At 38.4% G+C, this 12,248-nt stretch overlaps 1 protein-coding gene across 1 annotated transcript in view; it reads right to left on the reverse strand.

Annotated features, from left to right (window-relative positions):
- Positions 1–12,248, reverse strand: part of LOC149460093 (uncharacterized) — a 185,672-nt gene that overhangs the window by 53,268 nt on the left and 120,156 nt on the right. The window contains exons 39-47 of the mRNA XM_089680165.1: positions 7,990–8,123; positions 7,739–7,903; positions 7,456–7,602; positions 7,244–7,371; positions 6,561–6,610; positions 5,262–5,441; positions 3,911–4,051; positions 1,144–1,263; positions 798–1,003 (exon numbers count right to left, since the gene is read on the reverse strand). Coding sequence (XP_089536291.1) covers positions 798–1,003; positions 1,144–1,263; positions 3,911–4,051; positions 5,262–5,441; positions 6,561–6,610; positions 7,244–7,371; positions 7,456–7,602; positions 7,739–7,903; positions 7,990–8,123 — 1,271 coding nt within the window. The remainder of the gene's footprint in view (positions 1–797; positions 1,004–1,143; positions 1,264–3,910; positions 4,052–5,261; positions 5,442–6,560; positions 6,611–7,243; positions 7,372–7,455; positions 7,603–7,738; positions 7,904–7,989; positions 8,124–12,248) is intronic.

The following is a 12,248-nucleotide window of genomic DNA, read 5'->3' on the forward strand; positions in this document are numbered from 1 at the left end:
TTTGGAGTTGTATGGTTGTATGGAAATTCTTAATTTATTTAGTATAATCAAAGCTCCAACACTTCTGTAGTTAGTTGCCCCTTTTTGCCTTCTGCCCATTCCTATTGGACAGTAAGGCAACACGGATATGAGCTTATAAGAAGATTTGGGGTCAGATAATACCAACTAGGCCCCATAGTACCAAAAAGTGTTGCAGCTTAGCTCAGAACACATCAGTATTTGTCAGAGGCAGGTTTTTTTTTGGTATCCAAACAATTTTAGTTTATTCAGTACAGATGTACAAAATATGTATATTATCCAATGCATAAAGTTCAAAGAACAACACAGCTGATTTTTATAAGGAAGCAATTACTAAAACACAAAAATAATAAAATGTAATTCATATTGAGACAAATTTGCAAAAGGTGTTGAGAATCTTTGTACAATAAATTGTGGAAATATTAATTGCAATTATCCAGACATGAAATAAACAGAATTCTGCTTTTCCCATAGCTGGAAAATTGAAGTGATTATTGACATAGAGGTTCTCTTTAGTAAATCAGCTCTATTGCATATGTTCTTTTAGCTTCATTCAGTTCAAAGTGCAAATAGGACTCTAATATGTAAAGAAGAGGGTTTTTTTTTCATTTGCTGCTGGAAAAGTGCCTACATCTTCACCATATAAAACACTTTTATCACAGTATTATTAGTATTTTTGTTGTTCTTTCTTTTTCCTTTAGGGTATCACTAAGCCTTGTCTATTACTTATTTATTTAAATAAGCTGAAATGTGACAAATTTCATTTGAACAAATCTTACTGTAACACTGGCTCCAGTGGAATTGTACTGTACAACAAATGCTGCGAAGTTGGTAGCCTGTGCAGCACCAGTCTGCACTGTACGTCCTTGTAGAATGAAGGTAATATTGTCAACTGATGCACTAACAAGTGTGAAATCTCCAAGTCCATTGAAAGTGTAGCTGAGACCATCCAGGGTTGTGATATGAGGATCTCCAAACATCCATCCTGTAAAATGTAAAATAGCTAGTGTGTACTTCTGTAAACATTTTTTTTGAGCAACATAAAGCAAGTCTATAATGTAGCGTTGACTTATATTGTATTAGTTTTGTATTGATTGTGGAAAAAAGGAACAGTAAATAATTTACCAGGGAATAAAGGCCTGTAATTTCTGCAGTTGATTGGGGGTCTCTTCTGCATGTACATTGAACAAAACCGGGGATCATCCATTTCATTGCAGCATGTGTTAAAAGCATCCAGTTCAGCGTCTAAGGAGAAAAGTTTGCTGACCATGAAAACTGACCTTTTAAGGAATTTAGAATCGTTAAACTTCTCAAAACATGTGTATGTGCATGTGATCATAGTTATGCTAATAAGATATCAAAATGTGCTAAATTTGTTATTTCATTTTTTTTGTATTATTGCTAAAATTTTGCACTTGCAGCTCAGTTTGCAGAGCTATTTTATACAGTATATATACACATAGATCTAAAAAATCAGACTAAATTACTGTCTTTCAGCTATTTTAATGGGGGGAGCGGAAATTAGTGGATATTTTGTCTTTACTATACAATACAAAATAAATATTAAGAAAAGATAAAACAAGATTGGATTAAATGTCAATAATTTACGCTAGTCTAGAGAATTTATAGGTAAAGTTAAGTAGCAATACCAATTGGGAAAATTAATAGGTTGGTAATCCATCCATATAAATGACCTCAAATATGCCTCTGTTGGTTAATTAGCTCATGGCACATGTATATGTTGTCAGTCATAATTGCCAATTGCTTATGCTAGTCTGCTTTCTGCTCCACCGATATCCAGAGGTCATCCAAGATACATGCTCATGCAATGGTCATTATTATACTAAAAAACAAGGTCCATTTATTACCTCATGAATTCTCTCTCATGAGAAATGATTGAATTAGAGAAAAAAAATTGGGGGGAAATGTAAATATATTAATTGTAACCCCAGCTTCTGCACTGCATGGGGAGACCTCACATTCCTTCCTTTCCAGGAAATGTTGAGTACTCCAAATTTAGCAAGAAAAGGCTCCAGTATGGTGCAGAAGCAAGATTGCTAAATTTAAGATTGCCCAGCATTCCCAGGATCTCACCAAAAGAAGCATGATGGCACCTTCACTTAGGCTTGACATGCAAAAAAAAGGGGATAAGGTAAGTATGGTTCACTTTCCCTAAACATTTGTTCAGCAGAGAGGGTATCTGAGCTGTGTGTACTGCACTGTACATCTTAAAGTGTAGCACCAAGCATTTCTTTTTTCAATTTGGATAGAGCAAGGAGGTGTTGGATCCTCCAGTGGGGTTTTTATTACTTAGGCCCCATTGTAGAGATTTGCCCTTGCTTCATGTCCAGCTAATAACATTGTCATAAGAACAGGAAGTGAAAGAAAATGTCTACTAATAAAAATGTTTTAATTGGAGCTTTATCCACATGGAAGAGATTACCCTTTTATTTTCTGTCCTGGTGATAATTTGAAGAGAAATGTCCCCGATGGAGAAAGAGCAATAAAGACCCTGACAGAAGTTCTAACCCTTCCCAATTCTACCTAAAAGTATTGCACAGAGTTATTTATATAATCCTCCTGCGGTAGAATGTCAACCTCTAAATATAGCCGCTAACACCCTACCACATACCACAGAGTTACACTTTAAATCATACTTCAAATAGAGTACTCAGTTAAAATATGATTATTTTCTTTAAAAAACTGTAAATAATCACTGTTTCTTTGTTTAGCATAGACTCTAGAGTCTATGGAATTGAGATACTAAAGGAGTGATTAGTTACCTTACTGAAAAAAAGGTAAGCTTTGTTCAGTTTGAATACTCACTAATGTCCTTTGGGATTAGAAAAAAAGGATATTTCCTTGCATATATGTAAATGAATGACTTAACCACTTCCTGTCCGGACATTTTCACCCCCTTCCTGTCCAGGCCAATTTTCAGCTTTCAGCATTATCACTCTTTGAATGACAATTGCGCGGTCATGTGAATTTTTTTGCATTTTTTTGAGACAGATAAAGTTTTATTTTAGTGGTATTTATTCACCCCTGGGATTTTTAATTTTTTTGCTATTTAAATGAAAAAGTCCAAAAATGTAGAAAAAAAGTGTTTAGAATATTTCATCATAAATCTTGGCCAAAATTTATTCCGTTATCTTTTTAGTAAAAAAAAAAAAAAACCACAAATTAGTTTATAACCAAAAATTATAATTTTTAAAAACTTTTTTTACATTTTTTTTATTTTTTTTATATTATTATTTATGTGGGTTTTTTTGTTTTTTTTTACATACTGTCACCCTAGCAGTACAGTGTCACAATGTGATGAAGATTTTTGTGGGTTTTTTTTGTTACACTAATTGCTTTTACACCCATAAAGGCTGTAAAAGCAATCATTTCTCCTTCTCTCTAGCTGCATTATTACAGCCATTGAGAACTACTGAGTGAGCTGTGATTGGTCACAGCTTGTCACATGGTACAAGGCTGTTGTGAATAGCCTTGTACCATGTGACCTCTGTGATCATTCACAGATTTCACACGAAGTAAGCAATGATGTCACAAGTGACAGCTTGCTTACTACTCTGCATATGATCACTGATTGGCCAATCAGTGATCACATGATCGGGACCTCACACAGAGGTCCCGTCCGACGATCAGTGTTCCACTGTGTCCAGAGGACACAGCAGGCACCTGATCACGGTGCTGCGCGCTCCGAGGGAGCGCGCACAACTAGAAAATGCAGGTGCCGTTTATGAACGGCAACCCGCCCCTAGAGTGATACCGTCCTGCTGTTTATAAACAGTAGGTGGACGGCAAATGGTTAATGAATTATAGCTTCATTTTGCTTATTGAACGTTTGCTGTAACTTTAGTAAATGAACCCCAGTATTTTCACTTACCAGAATTTGAAGATGAGTAGATCCAAGCCCTTTCTTGGAATCCTTCAAGGAACTGATTCTTACGGTAGTACACGCACCTTACACCTGCTTTTAGCCTATTAGGAGAAGTGCTGCGTAGCAAGCTGATCATGCTGCTCCCGCCTATAAGTTCCAAATACAAGATAACATTAGAAACAATCAAAAAGTAGTCATAGTGTCTACATTACCGTGCTACAGCTACAAAATCCTTGTGATATAAACAGACAATATTCTTTCGTTGAGTAGCGAGTACAAAGAGCATAGTGCTAATTCATAAGCTCAGCAACTAGCCTAACTTTTGCAGGGGAATTTTGGCTGGTTGCTAGGTTATAGTACCTACGATTTAAATTAGGCCAAAACAGGCAAGAACTTATAATGTAACAAAGCAATCTTAGTTTTAATTGCACTTTATTCGTGAATTATACATTCTTAACTCCTTAACCTTGGAATAGAATGATGGACAATAATAAGGAAAGGGAAAGTAAAAGAAACACAAACAAATGAGAACATAGAAGAAAGATGGGGAATAGGAAGGCAAATTAACTGAAAGAACTGGGAAGAAAAAAGGAAATTGCAAAGAACAGCAATAGAAAGAAAAGGGAAAGAGAAGAAAGATAAAGCATTAGGAATGGAAAGTGAAAAAACTAGGAAGAAGGAGTAAAGAGAAGAACAATGAGTAATGGAAAGGAGAATGGGTAGCAAAGAAAGAGGAAGAGAAGAAAGATGAGCAATGTGGAACAAAACGTGAAAGAACTAGGAAGAAAGGGGAAAGAGAAGAACAACGGGGAATGAAAAGGGGAAAGAACAGCAAAAGAAAGAAAAGGGAAAGAGAAGAAGGATGAAGAACTGGGTAGGGAGGGGAAGGAATAGGAAGAAAAAATAAAAAGAACAATGGGGAATGAGAAGGCAAATTAATGGAAAAAAGTGAAAAGGCAAACAAAAATCGAGAGGAAGGGGAGTAGATAGTAAAGAGATGGGAATGTAAAGCAGGAGGCATAGATGCAGGATGGACAGATGGGAAGTGAAAGGAAATGGTGAGAAAAGAAAAGAGAAAAAAAACAAAATAACTTCAAAGGTATACTTCCTTACTTCCTGTGTCATCATAACTATTCAGGGTTAATGGCCCTATTATTAGCTATTCTATTAATCCCACAATTAAAGTGAACAGAAACATTTTCTCCTTTATGGCTTCAAGCAAAATGTATATATGTTGCATTTCCATTTACAAATGTGAATCCTAATTCGAATTAACGTTTATAGTTGCGCAAAATAATAAGTCCAGTTTCATTTTATAGCTTTGGAACTAAAGATACGTTGGACATGTTTTATATACCTGCTTTTGTTGTTCTGTACCGGAAATCAGATATCCCTTGTCTGTATAAGCAAGGACAAGAGAGCAAGCCTGAATTCCACGATGATGGCGAAGGCTGAGAATTGTACCAGTTCAGACATTTTATACGACTGTTAACTAGAAGTGTACTGTTCAGCAAATATAATTTAAGACCTTGCAAATCTGCAAATAAAAACAGAACACTTATACTGATTAACTAATAGGCATGTAATGCATATAAATATTCCAAATAGGTACAACAATAGGAGATAATCTAGTTGATACAATGCACAGATGAACATTAACTGAAAGCAAGTTCCTGGCATAAAATGCTTGTTATGGAACTGAAAATGGAAAAGCTGGTATGCATGATGGAGTTGCAATATTCTGGCACTAGACTCTTTGGTAACTTACAGATGCAGCAGCCGTGTTTTTTGGAGGGGGGGAGAACAAATATACCAAAAAAACTGTGCCTATTAGCAGTTCTTTTTTTGAGTTCTGTTTTAACTAAGCTTTCACTCAAAAGTGATGAATATGTTTTATAAAATGAAGGACTATGCAGCACCACTTCCTTTTATTTATTCTATTTTTAAATTGCTATCTGCATAGTGATTTCTATAAGCAATATATGATTAGGAATATTTTTTCTATGAAGAAAAAATGTTGTAAATTATGACAGTCTGTATTTTGAATTATATATCAAGTCATTGGGATTGAGTTACTATAGGAGTAGAGAATGTTCAGTTAGGAAAGTGATGCTATTTATACTTTGGATATCCATGTCATGTGCAGAGTGATTCAAAAACAGAACTTTGCCTTGCACATAATGATTCACTACCCTTTCATTTCTTTAGTGTGACAAGCAAGATAGCAGGAGCATGTGTTTCTACATTACCAAATTAGCCAGCTGTGAAGAGAATGAAAGAGCCAAATTCAAAGACTTCATTTTTTTCCAATGTAGATAAGCAAAATAACAAACCCAAGCCAAACTTTTTACTGAACAATGAAGAAGCAGCAACACAGTGAAGATGTGATCTTGTGCTCTTCTATTTTTTAGGCATGCTTCTAAAATTAGTTAAATATACTGTATGGCAGCACTGGGCAGTGCAGTAGAACCTGATTTGCATGGTTGCTACCCATTTCTCTTCCTTTCTCTCTTTCAGTACAGACAAAATAAAAGAGGGCTTTCATAATAATATGTAACCAGATTAAATTGCAGAGCTAACCAGACTTAAACTCACAAAATACATTTTCTAAGGTTGCCATAACTGGCAGACAAACAGGTTTTTTAATGGTTCATACCTGAATTGCTGTTTATAAAGGTGTTACTGAAAAATGAATCCCCATTGCCACTAGAAAAATAAGAGGCACATTAGTATCAAGTTACATTTTTTTTGTATCTGTGCAAAAGTGATAATGTTTATAATCTAACCAGTTTTTTGTTTTGGTGGTTTATTTACTAAAGCTGGAGAGTGCAAAATACAGGCTATGGTATGCATTCATTGGAAGCTATATTTGCTCATTACCAGGGGTGGACTGACAACTCATGTGGCCCCCGGGCAATAGGGGATCATGGGGCCCTTGTGTTCTTGCCCAAACTCAAAAAAGCCTATGAAAAAGGTACCAGGGGCATCTCATGGGGCCCCCTACTGACCCCGGGCCCTCGGGCAGTGCCCGAGTTTCCAAATGGTCAGTCCGCCCCTGCTCATTACATACTCAAGCCCTAATCTGTGTAAAATACAAAGTTCATTCGAGTTATTCATATACAAATCTCTGTATTTAATACAACAGCAAAATATTTAAGCATTTAAAAATGTACCATTGCATACATTAGTTTAGGCCAGACACTGCAATATTAACTCAAAATACAAACTAACTACAAATACCATGTAGTGTACCTATAAGACATTTGAACAGATTCAGCAAACCTTATTTTTAAATCAGAAGCATTTAACTACAGGATAGTTTCAGCACTCAAACCTTACCTACAATAGCCCATCAATGGTTTTGGGAAGCATGATGTTAGATCCCAGTTCATGCCACCATTCTTATATAGCATCAGCACATAGGAGAGTAATCCATCTGTAGTCAACACAGCCTGGTATGTGTTAGTCTATAAGTAAACAAAATGACAGAATGTCAATTTCAGAAGTGAAGCCAATTTGTTTGCTATCAGCCTGTAAGAATTATTACATACCTTGGCATTATTTTCAGTTGCTGGATAAGCAGAAACCTTCTCCCAGGTAATCTTCAATGTCCACTGAGCAGCGTATGAAGTTTTCGTATAATTCTTAATCAAGCCTTCAACTCTTTGAACTACAGCAGTATTTCTTAAATCATATTCCTGTTGTTTAAAAAAATGTTTGAGTTACTTTTCAACTGCTTTCAAGCTTTCTTACTTTACGCCCTCATTTTACATTTTCTATGACTGTAGAAGTGTCTATTGAATTTCATAAAAGCATTAATCTAGTAAGACTCACTTGGAAATAGGTAGTTCCCACATTTTTGGAGAAATCCGCATCATTCCAAAACACAGCTATTGAAGCAGTGGTAACATTCGTACTGAATCCATTGACTGGAGGATTTGGGTAAGAGAAGATGTTATTTCTGGATGATGGGAAGATGATTTGCCCATTGTCTGTGTACTAAAATGAAAATATGCCAATTAAATTGTTGTTTTCTTAATGCAATATATACACACTAAAATTATAATCAAGTAATAGGCACTCACATAAAGGAAATTCCTTATTTGGTTTCCAAAGGGGAATCCAATCAATGGCTGGAACAGGGGAGAAGTAAAATCTGTTCTTCTTGATACATAGGCAGTATCACCAGCACTTAATCCATAATCAAAAAGGTCTACAACTGTAACAATACAATGTGTTACATATGCAAAATCATAATAATATTCATACGTATGTTAACTGTATTGAAAACTGTGTAATAAATAGTGATGGCCGAACACCCGCCTGTTCGGTTCGCGGTAGAACATTCGAATGGACCAAAGGTTAGCCACAAACATTGAACCTAATGCAAGTCAGGACTAAAGGGACCTTCCCACCAGACCTAAAGAGTCTTGCATGGTTTGGGGGGGGGGTCCACGCTGTTTTTGTTTGAATTTATTTTTGTTTATATTATTATTTTTAAATTATTATTCTTTATTTAATTATTTCTGTTTTTTGGGGGGAGTGCAGTGCATTGTGAGGTGTTTGGCGGGCAAACAGTTGGTGGTGCTCCTGCCTCGTTGGAGTTGTGCCTCCTCCTCACTTTCCTCTCTGTTCTCTCAGGCACCCAGTGACCTCATCATCCCCATCCTCCTCGTCACTGAAGCCAACTTAGCAGTGTGCTGTGGCTGGGGGAACATGACTGCCAATTTCTTTTCCTTCACTGGCACCCTCTCTCTAGGCTCACATCACTCCTTTCCTCATCCTGGGAACCAACATCAGATCATTCAAATTGCTGTGCATCCTCCAGCAGCATGTAACTGATGCTATGATCTGAGTTATCCACTTCACCACCTCTTCTGCATGTTGTGGCTCAAAAATACGGCCAGCACCAGAAAAAAAGGACAAGCGTGCCTTGGCTGCAGAGGATATACCGTATCCATGACCACCACTTTTCACTGTGGACACAAAGGCTGCTTGCCCTCTCTTAGCTGCCTGTGAGCATCTGCCTCTCCTTCTTGGCCTTTTGGACATGATGGGGATTTTTTAGGGGATTTTTCCACTTTTCTTTTCTGTGTGGGATGGGAATTTGGTGCTTGGATGCATTATGTTTGTGCTTGATGCACTATAAACCATTTTGTCAATTTTTTTTTTTTTTGATCCTATAACACTGCACCAGGCTACTTCTCTAACACTGCACCAGACTACTGATATAACACTGCACCAGGCTACTTATAAAACACTGCACCAGGCTACTGATATAACACTGCACCAGGCTACTTCACTAACACTGCACGAGACTACTGATATAACACTGGACCAGGCTACTTCTCTAACACTGCGCCAGACTACTGATATAACACTGCACCAGGCTACTTCTCTTCTAAAACACTGCACCAGGCTACTTCTCTAACACTGCACCAGACTACTGATATAACACTGCACCAGGCTACTTCTCTAACACTGCACCAGACTACTGATATAACACTGCACCAGGCTACTTCTCTAACACTGCACCAGGCTACTGATATAACACTGCACCAGGCTACTTATATAACACTGCACCAGACTACTGATATAACACTGCACCAGGCTACTTATATAACACTGCACCAGACTACTGATATAACACTGCACCAGACTACTATCATAACACTGCACCAGGCTACTGATATAACACTGCACCAGGCTACTGGTATAACACCGCACCAGGCTACTGGTATAACACTGCATGAAGCTACTGATATAACACTGCACAAGGCTACTGATATAACACTGCACCAGGCTACTGATATAACACTGCACAAGGCTACTGATATAACACTGCACAAGGCTACTGATATAACACTGCACCAGGCTACTGATATAACACTGCACAAGGCTACTGATATAACACTGCACCAGGCTACTGGTATAACACTGCATGAAGCTACTGATATAACACTGCACAAGGCTACTGATATAACACTGCACCTGGCTACTGATATAACACTGCATGAGGCTACTGATATAACACTACACAAGGCTACTGATATAACACTGCACCTGGCTACTGATATACCACTGCATGAGGCTACTGATATAACACTGCACCTGGCTACTGATATAACACTGCACCAGGCTACTGATATAATTCTGCACAAGGCTACTGATATAACACTGCACCAGGCTACTGATATAACACTGCACCAGGCTACTGATATAACACTGCACCAGGCTACTGATATAACTCTGCACAAGGCTACTGATATAACACTGCACCAGGCTACTGATATAACACTGCACCAGGCTACTGATATAACACTGCATGAGGCTACTGATATAACACTACACAAGGCTACTGATATAACACTGCACCTGGCTACTGATATACCACTGCATGAGGCTACTGATATAACACTGCACCTGGCTACTGATATAACACTGCACCAGGCTACTGATATAATTCTGCACAAGGCTACTGATATAACACTGCACCAGGCTACTGATATAACACTGCACCAGGCTACTGATATAACACTGCACCAGGCTACTGATATAACTCTGCACAAGGCTACTGATATAACACTGCACCAGGCTACTGATATAACACTGCACCAGGCTACTGATATAACACTGCACCAGGCTACTGATATAACTCTGCACAAGGCTACTGATATAACACTGCACCAGGCTACTGATATAACACTGGACCAGGGTACTGATATAACACTGCACCAGGCTACTGATATAACACTGCACCAGGATACTGAAATAACACCACACCAGGCTACTGGTATAACACTGCATGAAGCTACTGATATAACATTGCACTAGCCTACTATAACACTGCACCAGACTACTGATATAACACTGCACCAGACTACTGATATAACACTGCACCAGACTACTGATATAACACTGCACCAGACTACTGATATAACACTGCACCAGACTACTGATATAACACTGCACCAGGCTACTGATATATCACTGCACCAGGATACTGATATAACACTGCACCAGGCTACTGATATAACACTGCACCAGGATACTGATATAACACTGCACCAGGCTACTGATATAACACTGCACCAGGATACTGATATAACACTGCACCAGGCTACTGATATAACACTGCACCAGGCTACTGATATAACACTGCACCAGGATACTGATATAACACTGCACCAGGCTACTGATATATCACTGCACCAGGCTACTGATATATCACTGCACCAGGATACTGATATAACAATGCACAAGACTACTATTATAACACTGCATGAGGCCGCTCCTATAACACTGCACGAGGTTACTGCTATAACACTGCATGAGACCACTCCTATAACACACACTAAGCAAGGCAGCGGTATAAGCAGCCTTAAATAGTGTGTTGTGTGGTCTTAGCCCCTGAGCCATGGTTGGACAAAGTCACCTAGACTTTGGCCAATCATGGCTCTTTCTGAAAACTCAGCTGTGATTGGCCAAAGCATTGCACCTGACCTGTGGTCAGTTGCAATGCTTTGGCCAATCACAAAGCATGTTCTACATTGTTTGGGCGTGCAGGAGAACTTCCCATTGAACGCCCTTACCAATGTTTGAGTCAAACTTATGTTCGACTAGAACAGTCAGCCCATCCCTAGTAATAAAAGAGGAAGATGAACATCTTACAGTGCCCATATCTACATTTATATATTTTGCATGGTAAAGCCAAAGTTTAAGCTGCTCTTTGTTTGCCTTCCCTGTTTCCTACCTTTCCCCCTCAATAAAATGCTAAGGCCTTTTTGAAATAAAAACCATTTAATTTTCATCACCTACCTAATTCTAGAGTTATGTCAAAACTGGATCTCTCCACTTCTCTATGCATTATAGGCAGATCATGACTGGCGAGAAGGGTCAACAGAAGGCTGTACATAGATTCTAGGGATGACCTGAATGAGCCTGGGTTCAGTTCATGGGAGGTTCATCAAAGTGGGATTAAGCTCTGAGCACAATTGCAGTCAATTGGAGCTGGATCCTTAGGATCAGTCCCAGCTATTTTTATAGGCAAGGGATTGCCTAACAAATGGCATGGAGGACTGGATACTGCCCTGGGGGACATGTACTAATGGACATGGCTACATTTAATCAGTGATGTCAGCCCCTATTTCTTCCCCTTTGTTTGCATACATATGTAAGCTGGGAATCACCAGATAACAGTTGCAAGGTGAGGTTGCTAGGAAGTTGGTAGCCACCAGCACCCTAAAAACCAGCCTGAGTTGGAAGTTATCACATTTAGCAGCAGTAGCAATACCACTGCTAAATGTAACTGGAAGTTCGGCTCAGGAGGCAGGCGAATGCCCCA

The sequence above is a fragment of the Staurois parvus genome, unplaced genomic scaffold (genome assembly GCF_062004578.1).
Source record: "Staurois parvus isolate SC_StPar_1 unplaced genomic scaffold, SC_StPar_1.0 ptg000235l, whole genome shotgun sequence".
In the NCBI taxonomy this organism is placed as follows: domain Eukaryota; kingdom Metazoa; phylum Chordata; class Amphibia; order Anura; family Ranidae; genus Staurois; species Staurois parvus.